General features: G+C 40.0%; 1 protein-coding gene across 4 annotated transcripts in view; it reads right to left on the reverse strand.

Moving 5' to 3' along the window:
* Positions 1-17,406, reverse strand: part of LOC117259582 (RNA-binding protein Musashi homolog 2-like) — a 506,563-nt gene that overhangs the window by 357,734 nt on the left and 131,423 nt on the right. For all 4 annotated transcript variants that reach the window (XM_078166887.1, XM_033630996.2, XM_033630994.2 and 1 more), the window contains exon 6: positions 2,505-2,597. In XM_078166887.1, coding sequence (XP_078023013.1) covers positions 2,505-2,597 — 93 coding nt within the window. The remainder of the gene's footprint in view (positions 1-2,504; positions 2,598-17,406) is intronic.

The raw sequence follows: 17,406 nt of genomic DNA on the forward strand, positions 1-17,406 counted from the left end.
CACCCAAAACACAAGCAGGAAGTGCAGACGGCTGCAGTAAAGGGCTGGCAGAGCATCACCAGGGAAGAAACCCAGCATCTGATGATGCCTATGTGTCCAACACTTCAGGCAGTCATTGACTGTAAAGGATTTGCAACCAAGTATTAAAACTGACTGTTTAATTGATGATTATGTTAGTTTGTCCAAATACTTATGAGCCCTTAAAGTTGGGGGACTGTGTGAAGAAATGGTTGTAATTCCTACACGGTTCATACTACATTTTTGAAAAAAGCCTTAAATGAAAGCTGAGAGTCTGCACTTTAAGCAGGTATTCATTGTTTCATTTAAAACCCATTGTGGTGGTGTACAGAGCCAAAATGATGACAACTGTATCATTGTCCAAATAATTATGGACCTGACTGTATATCCTTATGTTGTGTTTTCACCACCACTGGTAGGCTGAAGTCTCATCACGAGTGAATAAAGCAGCTAACTCTGAATCAATTTGCTCAAATGTTTAAGTTCAAATAACTCATGTTTGTCTTAGTATGCCATTTTGAGGAAATGAGATTCCCATGATCCTTTGCTAAAGAAAATAATAACATACTAGAGTGAAAGAATCAGAATTCTTTAATGTTGAAATAATGATTGTTATCTGGATGTTGCAATAGGTGCATAATTAACATAATTATTAACTTCAGTGAGTGCATAATAAAGAGTTTATGAATGTCAACAAGACACTGTTCCCACTTTAGATCCAGTAGCTGCAAGGATGCATTATGAGCTGTTAATAAAGGCATATTAATAGTTTATTAACTTTTATACGACACTGTTCCTACTTTAGATCCGGTAGCTGCAAAGGATCATTATTAACTATTAATAAGTGCATAATTAAGCATTTATTAACCATAATATGGCATTTATATTAACTTCTTATAGTCTCATTAATGTTAATAAACACCTTATTAATTTCATCTTATAGGGTCTTATAGTGTCTTATAAACCAGTAATAAATGTGTTTATTATTCTTTATTACACGGCTCTATTAAATGCTGTATTCTGATTGGTTAGTCGCGGCATTCAGAGACCTGATATTACTGTGTAATGACCGTTGCTATGTAGCCCAGCGTTGCTAGGGACGCTGCCCTGACAAGGAGATTCAGCCGTTGCCGGCAGTTTTTTTTCCTCACCTCCCGATTTAATTCATAAATCAATAAAAATCGTATAATTAATCAATATTCTGTCTCAAATTATTTATTTAACTGATAGCTGCGCGTTGGGGTTCTATTCTATATTTTCCCAGTATTCACTGGCTCATTATACATTATCCCTTACATAATTAACCCTTATAAATTATAATCAATGTAAACAGACATCTTATTAATATTTAGTATAGGTTTATAAACTGTTAACAAAGTTTCTATTAAGAGCTCATAATGCTCCTATAAGCAATAATAACTCAGTCAGTTATGCTGTAATAATCACTTAGTCTAGTCTTATTAATGTTAATAAGCATCTTATACCGTCTTATAAGTGCTCATTAACTGTTAATTAACTGCTTATTAAGCACTAATTAGCACTTATTACAGTACCTTAATATAAAGTGTTACCAAAAATTAAATTTGATTACCAAACAATAATTTGGCATCTCCCCTGCAGTAAATCAGACAACCCCCTAGAGGTCACAGACCCCCTGTTGAAGACACAGGCCCTAACCTTATTGTAACCTGGACCCTAAAACTCTGAAGGAGTAAGGACTGACCAAATGCTCACTTTCTAAAAATGTCCTTGCACTGTTGGTTTAAAACATGGTCCTCACTATACAAGCCTCACAACTACAAGCACAAAAGGACACACTCTCACACACAGGTTTATACTGATATTTGTAGCTTATACTAACCGGTTGAAGAAGGAGCAGGATTGAGGCAAAATGCTTAATTGAAAATGAAAACCATGAAAATGGTTACACATATAATAGCCTTCAGCACCGATGTCAATAACACAATAAACATCCTCAACAATCCTAAACAAAATATCAGCCCAGAAAAACAAAGTGTTATCCTTGCCAAACCACAATGTTAAACTGTACTGGATACTTAGGATGAAAAAACAAACAAACCCAAAAATGTTTGATGGAGCTGTGTAGGCTTCCAGCCTTTGTGTTGGGCTCAACTGAACATGTCTTGTACCTCTCTCTGCACTGGACTCACAGAGATGAAACTGATATGTTTCTTCTCATCTGACTCCGGGCAGCTGGATGAAATTAACTCATCTAAGGACAGGGTACATACACATCCCATCAGACTGGTGTCCAGGGTCCATTCTCTTGGCTGAGTGTACACAGTGTTGCCACAACAGCACGAGGAAATCAAACTCGCTAGAGAACCAGCGGCAGTCTGCCTCAGAGCTCACACAGCAACACTGAACTTATTAAACTGCTTTGAACCTTCAAAAGGCACACCTCACAAGCCCTCACACACAAACACAGAGCAGCCCAGAGGACTAAACACTCCAAATGGTCTTACCTTGCCAAACTGTTCAAAATATTGCTTCACATCTTCAATTACTGTGTTGGCTGATAATCCTCCTACAAATATTTTCTTTGTTCTTGTGACCATCTGGAGGGAGAAAAAGACACAGAGAGAAGGAGAATGAAGGAGGTTAGCAACATTTTACACAACAAAATAAGGATTATGAAGCAGCGTGTGTGTGTGTGTGCGCGCGCGTGTGTGCGTGTGCGTGTGTAATTGTATAAAGCAGGGTTCCGCCAGCAAATGAAGCTCGACTCAAATCTATATCACATAGGCCTTACCATCCAACCACTAGGCATGGCAGCAGTAACAAGGAAGTTAAAAGTGGACAATGGATATAAATATGCGACTGTGCTCACATCACCGATCACAGAATTTAACAGGCACTTTCAAGATTTCTCTGCCACTGAGAAGGACATGAACCTGTTCTCCAGCCCTTCCTCTGTAATGTGGAAAGTATAGTGGAGGGGGTGCAACTAAAGATTATGAAATGCAATGTAATGATACTCTCTAAAGTCTTCACTAGCAGCAAGTCCCACTGTCACAGTTCAGCAGGGGTTTGAAACAGTCCAGATTTCACCAGATGAAGAAATGATCTGGACTCTAGGGGTGGGACTCACTGGAGTCACCACCAACACGATATTATCACGATACATTATTTACAATACAAGCACGCTGAACATTGCAGTAACATCGCAATATATTGCAATTTCTTACCTTTTTTCAACCCCAAATTATATCCCTAAAGGAAAAATTTGTCAGCATCTGTATTATATAATAGGGCAGTTTTAGTCTGTTTATCTCACTTCAGTTATTTCTATTGCAGCAAATGTATGTAGTAGACTGAAAAAGCAATTGATTTTATTATTCTAGTTGGATACCAAAAGTATATTTTATATAATAAAGAATCAACACTAAGGATCTGTGTATTGATACAAAATTGCCACATTGAATATTGTGATACAATATTGTATCCATTACCCAACCCCCACCCTAACTGTACACTCAGTTCATTTGCCTCTGCATAATGTGACTTTGTGATTATGTGACTATTAGCCTTCTTATGATATCAGTATTGTTTTTGTACTCCAAATATTAAGCAAAATACTTTCACATTACATAATGACTTCCTTCAGGCCATGATTTTGAGAAAAAGGCCTTCAAAGTTTACAGTGCGGTAGCTGCAAAGACATGTGACAGAGTACATTGGCCTTCCAAAATGGGAGTGCATGTGATACCCTCAGGGCTGTCCCTGGGTGAAAAATACACAGAAAAGCTTAAGGACATTTGAATTTTGCCAGCAAGGTAATGAAAACACACGAAAAGAGGAAAATGCAGAAAGACAAGAAAACAATGTTTGTGTTGGAAGAACTGCAGTACATTTGATGAAGAAAGTAGTTAACAATGGTCTTCACATGTTACTTTTATTTCTTATTTAGTTGACTTAATTAATATGTTGTTATTTACTCTATTTTTGCCTGTAACTGTATATTCACACCAACAGCAACCAGAGCTTCCAAAGCGCCGGAAGTCATTCATTTTCAATGAAAGCCTGGCGACTTGGGTGACTTGGGCGCCCGGTCATCAGCGGTGCGTCTTGGGTGACCAAAGCAACCGGAGCGCGTCTGGAGGGGAGTTAAAACTCGTTTAACTTTATGGTAATGAGCTCTGACACGGTTAGGCAGCAACCAATCGGAATGCTGACGTGCTTCGATTAAGCCGGTCCCAGAGAACAAGCCATGTAACTTTGGTTCCTACAGCACACTTGTTCCGACAATGGTCCGTGAGAGACTTTGCCTCTTCGGAAGCTTCTGGTTTGAATGTACAGTAAGGTGACCTTGAGTGTCTTGAAAGGCAGTATTATTATTACCATTTTTGTCACCTCTCTAGTTAACCATGCTGGCAAATCTAAAATAATTATTCTTTGGCACTCACGGTTTCTTAAATATTAAAAAATAAAGTTTACTATTGAATTTGTGGATAATCAAGCTAATGGTGTGTAGCATGTCTATAATGACAGAAGTGTAAACATTTAACACTATATTTTGATGCACAATGCCAAGCCGCTCAGAACTCAATGACGACCCGGTGAGTTTTAAGAGGTTTTAATATTGTGTAAGCCAAGACTTTGTTTATTTGAGATCAGAGGAAAAAGACACTTTTCCAAACCCTGTTTTGTTACTATAAGCTTTTTATTCATAATTTCAGGGAGACATAGAGGGAGACAGGGAGAGTGGCGGTGAGTAAGACCAGACTGCTGTTAAATCTTCACTGCTAGATTTTCATCATGCATTCACAAGCTTCATAATTGTATTTATCGTCTAAACTTGACAATAAGAGTTTTATATTCTGAAAGCAAAGACTTTAAATAAAAATTCAATAAAACCCCAAAATGACTAAAATCAAGGTGGCATAAATCCACGCTTATCTAGAAATGAACAATTGCGATTTCTGACTGATTTCTTTTTTTTTGTTTTTTTGCACGCCACATATAGCCTATGTGAGCAAACCTGACAAGAGAGCAACTCTTCGGTCTTAGACACAGCATCACTGTTCCCATTAGGAGTGATATTTACTGCTAAGTGACTGATTAAAATCATGCTACAGAACCTAGTGTACAGCACAAGTGCTCAGACTCGCATATGAAGATCTAAAATGAAAAAGCTTGTGGTCCCTGGCATAAGACACCCCCCTTTCACCCAAAATCAAATTCAAATGTATTTGAGAAGTGGATTTAGAAGAGAGATCTAGAAATACTTGTTGATGCTCAGCAAACCATGCCAAGCATGCATTTTAGATTTTCCTGTCAGTGTGAGTAGCTCTGAAACAACTTTTTCACGAAATTAAAGGACAACATGCTGCATTTAGGAAAATTACAGGGTAATATCAATTCAAGGTGAAATTGGAAATATAAGAAAAGTCAAAGAGAGAACAGCAACACTGGCAGTGGCATGATGCTTCACCAATTAACTGGCAGCTACAGTGCAAAAGAGTAACTGTACATATCACTCACTTTATGCCCTAAAAAAACAAGTGAAGATAATGAGACACCACTTGATCAGGGCTGACAGGATTCACTGGTGTTCATGAGAATATTAGTCACATGACACACACAAACACTAGAGGCAAATAAAAGGGACCATATCTGACCCCACTGAACTACATATAATTTGGACCTGGAATAACTTGTGTTACAAATCAGGACTGAGTTACTTAGAACCAGGGGAATCTGTGAAGACTATATTAGCCTCCCTATGTGGGATAATGTAAAGAAAAAAACAACACACAAGTAATTACAGTAAACAGTTGAGTAAAATATTGGGCAGAAAAGTATATCCAATCTAATCACAAGGAAAGTGTTGGCATTGCACATTTCTGTGAGTGTGACCAGTTAAAGAATAATACTCAGGGCCTGTTAAATAAAAAGCCTAGGAGGTTCATGATTTGTAATGTTAAAATCTGGAAAAAGGTTAAAAACATCCATTAATGAGGAACAGTTCATAAGAGCTGACTAAAATCATTAAACTGAATAAAATAGTTTACATGCCAAGAGATTGTTTATATTATATTGTTTGCTTTATTCTTATCCATTAATTTAAGATGTAAAATTGTTTTTTCTGTGCTCTACAAGATGTTCTTAATCTATGATCCTGAGATTGATTGCCAACTCGCTGTATTTTCTCGCTGAGGAAAAGTGACATCGCTCTCGTGATTTTCATTCCCCCTTTTTCAGGTATGTTGTCATTTAAAGAGAATTAAACATGACTGTCATCACTTGTTAACATGTCAAGAGTTTTCAATAGAGTTTGTGTGACATTTTGAGAAAATTCATGCTAGATTTTGTCAAGTGTAGTAAAGTGTGTGTGAGTGAGGTCCCCGCTTTGTAGCACAGACCGACCTGTAGTCTGGTTGAGGGTCACCACCATTTTGTGTAAACTGTGAATTCACATGTACACATATTGTGGTATCTATTGCACTATTATCAGTATTAGTGACATGTTTTCATGTGCTTAAGTACATTTTGTAAGAGTTTACTGATGATGTTTTGTTGAGTAATATTTGAGAGAACATGAATTTATGTCTGGGATAAATACTGTGCATATTCTAGCTGAAAAGGAGTGTGTACTCAACAAGATATTTCTCCTGTACTTTGTAAATTACTGTATTTTTGTGAAGCATTTATTTAAGTTAAGTTCTCCCTCAGGAAACATCACTGCACAAATATGTTTCATTTGCCAATTATGTAGCAGATATGTTGAAACTTTACATTTCAACAACGCCATGGTTAATGTATGGTTAGGTTTGGCATAAAAACCATTTTATTTTTTAAGAACAGATAACATTTTGGCTTACTATACCCACTTTTGGTAGCACTACCCCAGGTGGAAACACAACAACGTCTCTGTAAAAAAACAATTGCTTTCCGTGGCCCTGTCACCACTGGATAAACAGTGACAGGTGGCTAAAAAAACAAACAAAAAAAACCCCACCCACATTTGGTGTTAAACACGATTGTTTTTTGTTGTTTTTTTGGTCTTGGACATTGGTCTGCAGCTTGGCAGGCATCTTGCCTAGCTGTCACGCACTTTACCATCCCCTCCACTTTCTGATGACAAAGTTAGCCTATACGCTATGTCACTTAAGAATCATTAGCATGATACATATTAAATGTGCAAGTGTAACATATTTGTGGTTTGAAGACACACACAGTGCCAACATTTTTCTTCTGACAACTGGGCTGGTAAATCCAGGCATTGCTAAGAGTCTTTTGGTCAGGACAATGTGGAAGTGGATATCACACCTGTTCTATTTCACTGTGTCTTGGCCTCTGCAGGGTATTAGAGGTGTCATATGTCACTGCTTAGAAACACCACTATCATTTGGTGGCTAATACCAGTGCTGGAGCCAGACACCATTCATCTTAATGATGAGGATAGCCACTGCCACTATTATGACTGCAGCTACAATAAATAGCCAACTGGAGAGTTAACAGCGTGTAAGTGAGATGAGGAAATGAATTAAAGTTCCCTATATTACAGCAGGCTGGCTGGTGATCTCACAGCCACCATGGGACAAATATACGGGAAGCTTTATACAACATTCTAATTACCAGTACAAGGAATGTCACTGAGCAGGCCATACTGAAGAACAGGATGAGATGATGGCCTGGTTTAAAGGCTAGAATATCATTTCTGGAAAAAGAAAAACTCTTTTTTCCCCTTATTATTATTATTATTATTATTATTATTATTATTATTTATTTGCCTTGATTTATTTTTCAGGAACAAAAGATGCTTGGCTCTGATACATGAATGTTATAATAATATGAGGCATAAACTGGGGCTACTCTCTACCAAGTGACGCTCACCAGAGATTGAACTCTTTCTGTTTTGGACACTCAATGAGCTCTATTACCACAATTGTGACAAATGCATTTCCAGCCCCACTAATAATCTATAACAAAAAAGACAGTATGAACTACTTGTATTGCAACTGTGCAGATTTAGATGTACACCATCAGTCTGTTCCCCCAAGGACACCAAGGTTGCGCCCTAGCTTCCACCCTCCATCCATCACCATCCCTCATATGGGACACACAAAGACAGGAGATTCTTTCCTCATCTTTGGCTACTATCAACAGCAGCATTTTAAAACATTCCTATTCCTTCCCCTTTGTATAATTCCTCGAGCAAGGTAGGTAAAGTGAGGGGAAATGGAGAGAGAGAAAGAGTAAGGGAGCTCCTCCTGAGAGTCAGGAATCCACCCAGATAGCACACATACATCTGGCCGATGTCGGCCTGAGGATGACACATCGGCCCTGAATTTATTAACGTCGGCCGCATGGCCGGATATCTTTAAATTTAATACTCTTTTGTTCCAGCTCATCAAACGTCTCTGTTACGTCGGCTTTGGGTCGGCCCAGTGCCGTAGAATGTCTGCCCACATACGGAAGTCGCCACAGAGGCGGAATTTCATCTCTGCGGTGTTTGTTTGGAACTGAGCTCGCAGGACACAACATCTCATCGCAGTTGGTTTCAGGTAAGCTAACTGTCGAGGTCTCCTCCTCTGCAAAGCAAACTGACCCGGTGGGTACAGGTAATAGTGCAGTTTTGAAACCACTGTTTTTCCGAGATGAAGGACTGATTGTTGAGCTGCTGTTAAAGGGAAATTTCGGTTTATTTCACTGACGAAGAGCTTCGTGAAATTGAAGAACGGAGGAGGAGAGAGAGAGGCGCAACAGGTAGAGGACGAGGGAGGAGGAATGGCTGCTGCAAGGCTGCGTAGCTCTGGAGATTGGTGGTGTACCTGTGAATGCTGTGCCCCAGTGCCCACAGAAGAGGAATGCCTCTGTTGCAAGGAATGGGACCGGTTGCAGCCTTATTTTCAAGGTCTGGATGTGACCGAGGACGAGACACCTCCACCTGGAGTAGTATCCAGCTGGGCTTCATCTAAAGCTCGCAAGATTTATTTCAGGCACGCTTTGGAAAGCAGAGCTAGATGATAAACAAACATGGCAGCACACCGGTAAGGTAAGACAACACGTTTACATGTCGTTTTCTATATGTTCTCTGACATTTATCCTAACAATATGAGGCGGTCTTTGTGGGAAAAAAGCTTGGACTAACTTTGCACTTGAAGTATGCCCGTTCACTTATGTTTTAACAGGTCTGACGCTACTATGCGCCCCGGCTGTATCTAGGCTAACGGCTAACATGCTAACTATTATTTTTATGTCACTAGTTACTTCAAACAAATTTAGGACGATAGGAGACAGGTTGAAATAAACCTAAATTTCCCTTTAACAGTTAACGAAGTTAACGCCGGATCCCGTTATTTAACAGTTTCAACACTAAATTAAGCAGAGTGACAGACTCAAAGCCTTCAATCTGGCTAAAAGACAGCTGAAATGCTTAAAAAAAAAATACAGTGGTGAAGTTGGGATTTGTTTCTTGAAGTTATGTGCTCATTGTCTTTTCTGTCTCTTGCAGGCTGCCAGGAGAAGCAGACTGGCCATCAGATATTGTTTGTGGAAATTTGAAAATAAAGTTTGTCAAATTGACTTTTGTCTCTTCATTGTGCACACTTACACACGAAATAGGGTAACAGTCAGCTATTTTTGAATGTTAGCATTGATTTCTCACATTGAATGGTGAAATATTTGTAGTTTGAAAGGTCCGACCTAAATGAATAAAGGTCGTCGTTAACGAAGCATATGAATATTAATGAAGGAGCGCCCACTGAGCACAGCTTCTTTATTGATCGTTTGAACATCGCGTGGTGGTCATTTTCGATTAAAGGCCGACGTCTCAGCGACATCTTGGCAATGAGCAAACGCTCTCCCTGCTACGTCTTAACGATCTAAACTTGAAACATCAGGCCGACGTCGGCCAGATGTATGTGTGCTATCTGGGCAGTCAATATGACTAGGTCAGCTGTAGGGCACAGAGGTAGAGTGGATCAGAACAGAAGTGCAAGACACTACTATCATCAACATCTACAAGCCACTTCCAGGCAGACTCGTCCCATCATCGTTGCCAAATGTCCCAGCCTCTGCCATGTATGCTAGTGACTTCAATAGCCATCATACAGACTGGGGTTACAGCAACTCCAATACTGATGGTGACTTCCTGGTAGACTGGGCCTCAACCATCGATGCAACACTTTTATACCATCCAAAGGAGCTATGCACTTTCTACTCTGCACGATGGAACAGCACCACCAACCCAGACCTGGCATTTGCAAAATGTCACAACAACCAGCCACTCCCAGTAAGACACATCCTGGACATGTTTCCCTGTCACACCACCAACCATTGCTCATAACTATCCCATCCCGGGTTCAGCCTGTGCAAGGGAGGGATGTCAAGAGGTAATACTTCCAGAAAGCAAACTGGGCAGGCTTCATGAAACGAGTGAACAAGGCAGCCTCTGGTCTACCACACCCAGCAGCGAAAACAGGGACAGAGCAGCAGAGGATCTATTTTGCAGGTTAAATGAGAAACATAGGCAATAACGGACAGAGACTGTGGAATCAGTCAACGTCTCACACTCGAGCCGCCAGGCATGGCAGACCATGACCAAGCTGACTGGAAGGTCAGCAACTCCAGCACAGTGTCCCATGACTGCAAACTCCATTGCGTCACTCCTGCTGAGTAATGGCCGCTTCCCTAAAGCTGACTTGGACTTCACCAGAATAACATCAGCGATAGTCCAGGAGCTACTCAGGGCCCCAGGATGCGATTCCAACTTATCTATCAATTTCACAACTCAGGAAATCGAGCAGGCCATCCAGTGCCTGAAGACCAGTAAGGCACCAGGCGTAGACAGCATCCATCCTGAGTAAATTAAACACCAAGGCAAGAAGGCAACCGACTGGCTGTGCTTCTTCTTTTCTGTGTGTCTCCACTTTTTAAAGCTACCAAAGATCTGGCGCCGTATCAAGGTGATCACCTGCCGAAGCCAAACAAGCTGCCTGATGACCCAAAAGGATACAGGCCCATCTTCTTGTGTGCGTTCCATACAAGTGTCTTGAACATCTCATCCTGGCATGTCTCAACCCAGTGACTGACCCCCAGCTGCCCAAAGAACAAGCTGGCTTTCGAAGCGGTAGGTCAGCAACAGACCAGGGGCCTCATGTACAAAGACTTGCGTGGATTTCCTACTGAAACATGGCGTACGCTTAAATCCAGAAAACGTCGTACGCATAAAAATATCCAGATGTATGAATCTGTGTGTACACATGAATCCAAGCACATTTCCTTTGTACATCCCAATCAACGCGGAATTGAGCGCACATGTTGGAGTACCAGGCCCCTCCCTGTCCACGCCCCTATTTAAATATGCAAATCATATTTAAATGAATCCTGCACCTAAAATTCCCCTCTCTGCACGACCAGAAAACTAAAACAAAAGAATGAGTAAGGCGGGAAAAAAGAAAAACTTCACAGAATGCGAATTGGAGACGCTCACTGAAGTGGAGGCGTGCAAAAATGTACTTTTTGGCACGCTGTTCTCCGGCATCAATACAAAACGCAAGGTGAGTGAGTGGGAGAGTGTGTGTGAGGCTGTCAATGCTGTGGGGACAGAAAAGCGTACCCTCGCAGAATTAAAAAAGAAGTGGTCCGACATTAAGGTGGACGTGAAGCAGAGGACGGCTGCCCACTGCCAAAGTGTGGCCAAAACAGGCGGGGGGACAGGAGAGGAGGAGCTCACCCCATTTGAACAAAGAGTCGCCTGGGGTCAGTTGAATGCAGACAAATAATTATGTGAACTGGATTTCCAGTTTCCATGTGTTAATTTTATACACCACTTACGTGGACCACACACTATTGTTGTAAATGAATGCAGAAGTGCACCGGGGAAAAGGTGTGGCTGATTAAGAAATGTCACACTTTACGCACAGGTTTATTGACATGAGTACTTTACACACAGAGACAATCAGGGGCTTGTTAGAAAGCTCTGAAGCTGTAGTTTAACCAGCAAAATGTTGATTAATTGCATTTGTGCATCACATATGATCTGTACATTGATCGAATGAAGATGCTTCCTGTTGACATAAACAAATTCATCCTGTGATTGTGCTTTTAGAATCTGATTTGACAGATTTTTCCTTTAGCCGACTAATCGTCGAATCATGTTGTTTTCCCCCTTATTGATTAATGAGCTCATTTGCGTCAGTTTCCACTCCAGAGAAAAGAGCTAAAAGACCCAAATGAACAAATTTAATTCTTCAGTTGGCATAATAAGATAATAATAATAAAAGTAAAAGGGTTATCATTTTATCTTTATCTTTATTCCATTCACTTCATCAAGGTATGATGCTCTAGATGAGCGCAGACACGCTGCAGCCTCATCCATGTCGTTTCTGACTCGTCAGAACTTGCCATTTCATTCACAAATAAACATCCAAAAACATCATCAAAAGGTTTAGAAACAGTTTTCCTTCTTTCTGACTTCAAGTTACTTCATTAATCAACTCAGGTTCATACAAGTTCATCCACACGGACCGTGCGTCACTGCTCTCAATTGATTGGGCACGTCGGACAAAAAGTAGGCAAATAAAAAATCAGAGTATCAAGAAAACAATCAGCGGTGAAATTCATTTCAAGACACTTCAGGTAAACGAATAATAGGACATTCTCATCTCCCTTACTCTAGACTAACCTATAGTTGCAACATATAATGAAAAACAAAATGAGGACGCACATATTCATGAAAGCAAGTTGATTAAAAAACCCAACTATATTTCAACTCTAAATTTAATATGGGGCTCCTTATGGGAACCCACTTTAACTACCGTCACAAGATGGCAGTATGGCTCCATGTCAAATGAGGGATTTAAATCTTATTTTCTTAATTCCCTTCATTTTTGCCTTACAGAAACAAGAAAAACATCATTCAACTAACAGACAAGGATTATGCACATTTACAACATTATAACATGGATAAAATGTATAATTTCACTTCCAACAGACATTTCAGTTTTGTCACACAGAAACATTTGGTAAGAGAGTGGAGGGCGTGATTTCCCCGGGGCAATGCGAATGGACAGGATGTGGTTGAGAAAAGAAGCATTGTCTCACAACAACTAGTGGGTCGCTCATCACCGCGTTTTGCCCCAAGGCTGGATACTTTAAGATGGCACATGAAACTTGAGGGATCCCAAGTGACCTTTTACCTCCTTTTGGCCTAAGAATGGCTGGAAGAAGCATTTGTCCAGTCAGGGTAATACAGGGGTTAAGTCCTAAACATTTGACCCCCGAGGTCTCGTGGGTCTTGTTCATTGATAATACTGGTTCAAAGGAAGTCCAGAAAGACTGTTCCTCTACACAATTGTGGTTCAGTTTTTTAAAAAGTTATGATTTGGCTTAACATAAGTATATCTGTTACTAACATTATTTCAGCTGTAAATTTCTAGTTGGTCTGTTGATATGCACTTGTCCAACTAAGCTGTTCTCATTGGTCAGACGATCATCATCAAAGTGTTTCTTTGTCCAACTAAAAAACGGCAGTCATTGTTCAGCATGTGTCCCCTGTGACCAACCTGGTCTCTCTCCGAAGTTGTCAAAAACCAGTGCTTGGTCAGTGACTTCCAGCGTCAGACACTAACAAAAAAAGTTGCCCTTTCATATCAGGATCATACACCACCGGTCGCCATTATTGTTTAATGGCACCCAGTGGTATCAAGGGGAAACTTGACAGGACAACAGCAAAAGTTAAGGCGGTGGAAATAGGGCAGTAGGGCAGGCAGGACGGGTGGTGGATGGGTCCAACAACCACAGACTTTCACTCAGGAGGCTGGCGTTTGCTTCCCATAAAACTGTAAAGCTAAAGTGAAACCCTGTTCTTTTTTCCAGAACCCAACAAGGTGTTTTTGTTGCCTAAACCCAACCATGTGCGTGTGCTGGCAAAACATAATCACGTGCATTTGTTGTTGAAGGAAAAAAACATCAATTTTTGGTGTTGTACTGAAATAGTGCATTTATTTTGAAAGACACTGAATGCAAACTGTACATTTCCTGTGAAAGCAGAAGTGTATTTTGAAAACAGACTATGCATGTAACAGGCAGAAGTTGATTCAGCATCCCAGATAATAGACAACCAATGTACCCAGGGTACCTTGCACGTCATATGTCAACATGGAAAGTCCGTGACCAAATGTTGAGATGGTTGGTGACTGTGGAATTGCCCCATCTCCACTGTGATTGGACGGACATTGACGAGTGTAACGTTTTACCAAAAGTTAAAACATTTTTCAACTCTCACTTTTAATTGAAAAATGGATAAATAATCACAGATGACATTCAGTGTTGGGTTTTATCACTACAATTTATTTTATTAAGTCTAGTTCAAGTTCAAGGCTGGATTATAAAGTTCCTGAAAAGAGTACAATCACACTAGTGCCCTTGCTGGAGCAGCAGGATGGATAATGTTATCTACTGGGCTGAAAACAGCAGGTTGTCTCTCTCTCACATGCAGCACGACAGAGATATTCAACATTTGTAATGTTGAATATGACTTCATCAACCCCAGAATTAATCTCTATAGTATCCAGTATGTCCGAGTTCTCTCATCAGTTCTGTTAGATGCATGGTGGTGAGACAGACTGTGGAAAAGCATTACAGTGCACAGTTTCAGATTAAATTACGGTGGGCATCACAATTATTTTTCACTCAAAGCATTCCATTTGCTTGAACAAAGAGTTTATTTGACCTAGGCAAGTGTTAATGTCGAGCTCTGTGACAAAAAAAGAAAATAAACGCTTTAGTCATGGCCGTAACTAGCTATGAGGTACCCGAGGGAAATACCTCGGTTACTATTTCCTGGGATTTTTTATAAAAATATACATTTTACAAAAATATATGAAAATCTAATTCATAGAAAGATCACAAATTATATTGACCGCTACAGCCGACAATCAGGAGTTGTGTTTCTATGCCACACCTGTGAGGTGTTATGAATTATCTCTGTAAGGGATGATGTATAGTTTGGAGGTTGTTATGGAGAAATAAACCCCGACAGGATGTATGGAACCCCGACGCGAAGCCGAGGGGTTCCATACATCCTGAAGGAGAGCTGTGACACTGGGTCAGAGTTTCTGATCATGCAGGGTTGCTTTTCAGCCACGATGTGGATGGAGCCTCTCCTATTTTTGTAGTCATATCTGTCATAAACAAGGGATTACGGGTTATGGGGCGTGTCTGTGTCACGGAGTCGCCAGAATAAACGGCCGTTGCTATGGAGTCCCTAGCAACGGTCTGCTCCACGGAGCAGCGGTGGTCTGTCGAGAAATAGACACCGCAGAATATTGGTGATTGACCAATCAGAATCGAGTATTCAAAAGAGCCGTGTTCTAAGAAAATGATAAGTGCTCACTAACACAGATTTAGACAGATTTGTGAACAATATTTGAGAGAAATAGGTCTTTTGTGTATATAGAAAATGTTTTAGATCTTTGATTGACACAAAATAATCTTAGGATCCACCTGGCCTTCAGAAAGGTAATACTGTTAGACAGCCTTTGTAAATAAGAATTTGTTCTCAAATGCTTACCTGGTTAAAATTGAGATGAAAAAAAAAAACAGTATTATTTGTCACATTTGCATTAACTGATCATAAGTCTGTCTGTCTGTCTGTCTGTCCTTTTTATGTACTTTCAGTGAGTTGAACCCTCTGGAGAAAGGATCCAGCCAGCCCTCCAAAAGGTCAATAATAGCCTATATATCTATATCTGAGAGTGCCAAAAGTAAGAAAAAATAAAGAATCCAGTCAACAACATTATGTGATTGTGTATTTGTGTAATTGCACAGTTTAAAACACTATTTATTTTACTTTTTATTCATAAATAAGTGCTCAAAATTTTTTTAGTTATAGATAGTTTGTACCTCACTAGTTTCATAACCCTGGTTACGGCCCTGGCTTTAGTGGACACACAACGCTACCAGTTAGAGTGCACTCAGTGCACTGTGGCGATTTAGTGAACCTAGAGATAATGTGCAGATTTTTTTTTCCCCCACCAACCAGTTGATTGGATGAAGAGCAGGCAAATTTAACTTGACCAAAATTTTCTTTGGTTAATAACAGCCCCACACGACATATAAGTCACATACATCACACCACATACATCACTTGCGTAGTATTCTAGATATACTATGATATGGTGTCATTAAAATAATTTGGCTGACTTTTGGTTTCACACTGAAAACAAAAAGTGTTTTCCTGCTTAAAAGTACAGATTTTTTTTTGACCCATCGACCACTACCCTGCCCTGAGCAGACTTTTTCACCAGTTACTCAGAGAAAGAATGGCAGAATTCTAATCTTTACAACTCAGAGCTAACACCAGATGTTTTTTTAAAAATGTAATGATTCCATGGAAAATCTTAACCTCCCCTCTTTAACTCAGGAAGAGGCAACCCAATTGGAAGCCCCTTTTACTCTAAATGAGCTTAAAATGCTATTCTCAGCATGAAAAGAGGGAAATCACCTGGATGAGATGGTTTTCCTCCAGAATTTTAGGCCACATTTTGGGAAGATCTTGGACAATACAGTATATGTTAGATATGATATTGGCTTCGGTTGAAAACGGTTCTTTTCTTAGTGATGTTAATATGGCTCTGCTTGCTGTCCTTCCTAAATCTAAAAAAGACCCGTTACTCTGCAATAATTATAGGCCCTTGAGTATTTTGTGTGCCGAAGTGAAAGCACATGCCAAAGTCTTAGCGTCAAGAATTGAGCCCTATTTAAACAAGCTAGTACATCAGGACCAGACTGGTTTTGTGAAATCCCACCTAGCAGGAGATAATATACGTAGGTTACTACATGTGATACATTTTTCCAACGATGTCAGGGACCCCTGCGCAGTGCTGTCCTTTGATGCTGAGAAAGCTTTTGATCGGCTCGAGTGGCAGTACTTGTGGGAGGTCCTTGGTAGGTTTGGTTTTGGGCGGGGTCTCATTGAAATGGTTGAGGTTCTCTACTCCAACCCTACAACTGTAGTTACAGTTAACAATATTTTGTCCACTCCATTCCCTATTTGTAGAGGTTCACGCCAAGGTTGCCCTCTTTCTCCACTTCTTTTTGTTCTTGTATAATTCCATATATTGAACCTATTACTTTCTGCAATACACACCATCACATATCATATATTTCTTCATATCATATCATATATTTATTTGCTGATGATATTTTGTTATATGTCAGAAACGCTTTATTTTCTATTCCTCACATTCTGGAAACTTTTTCTCAGTTTAGTGTCCTATCTGGCTACAAGATCAACTGGACTAAGTCCCAGCTAATGCTTTTAAATCCTTAATTCATCTACACTTCCAGCTTTTATTCCGGTGGTTAATTCTTTTAAATATTTAGGTGCTGATATCCATCCCCCTTTATTATCCA

This window comes from Epinephelus lanceolatus, chromosome 4 (genome assembly GCF_041903045.1).
Source record: "Epinephelus lanceolatus isolate andai-2023 chromosome 4, ASM4190304v1, whole genome shotgun sequence".
NCBI lineage: Eukaryota > Metazoa > Chordata > Actinopteri > Perciformes > Serranidae > Epinephelus > Epinephelus lanceolatus.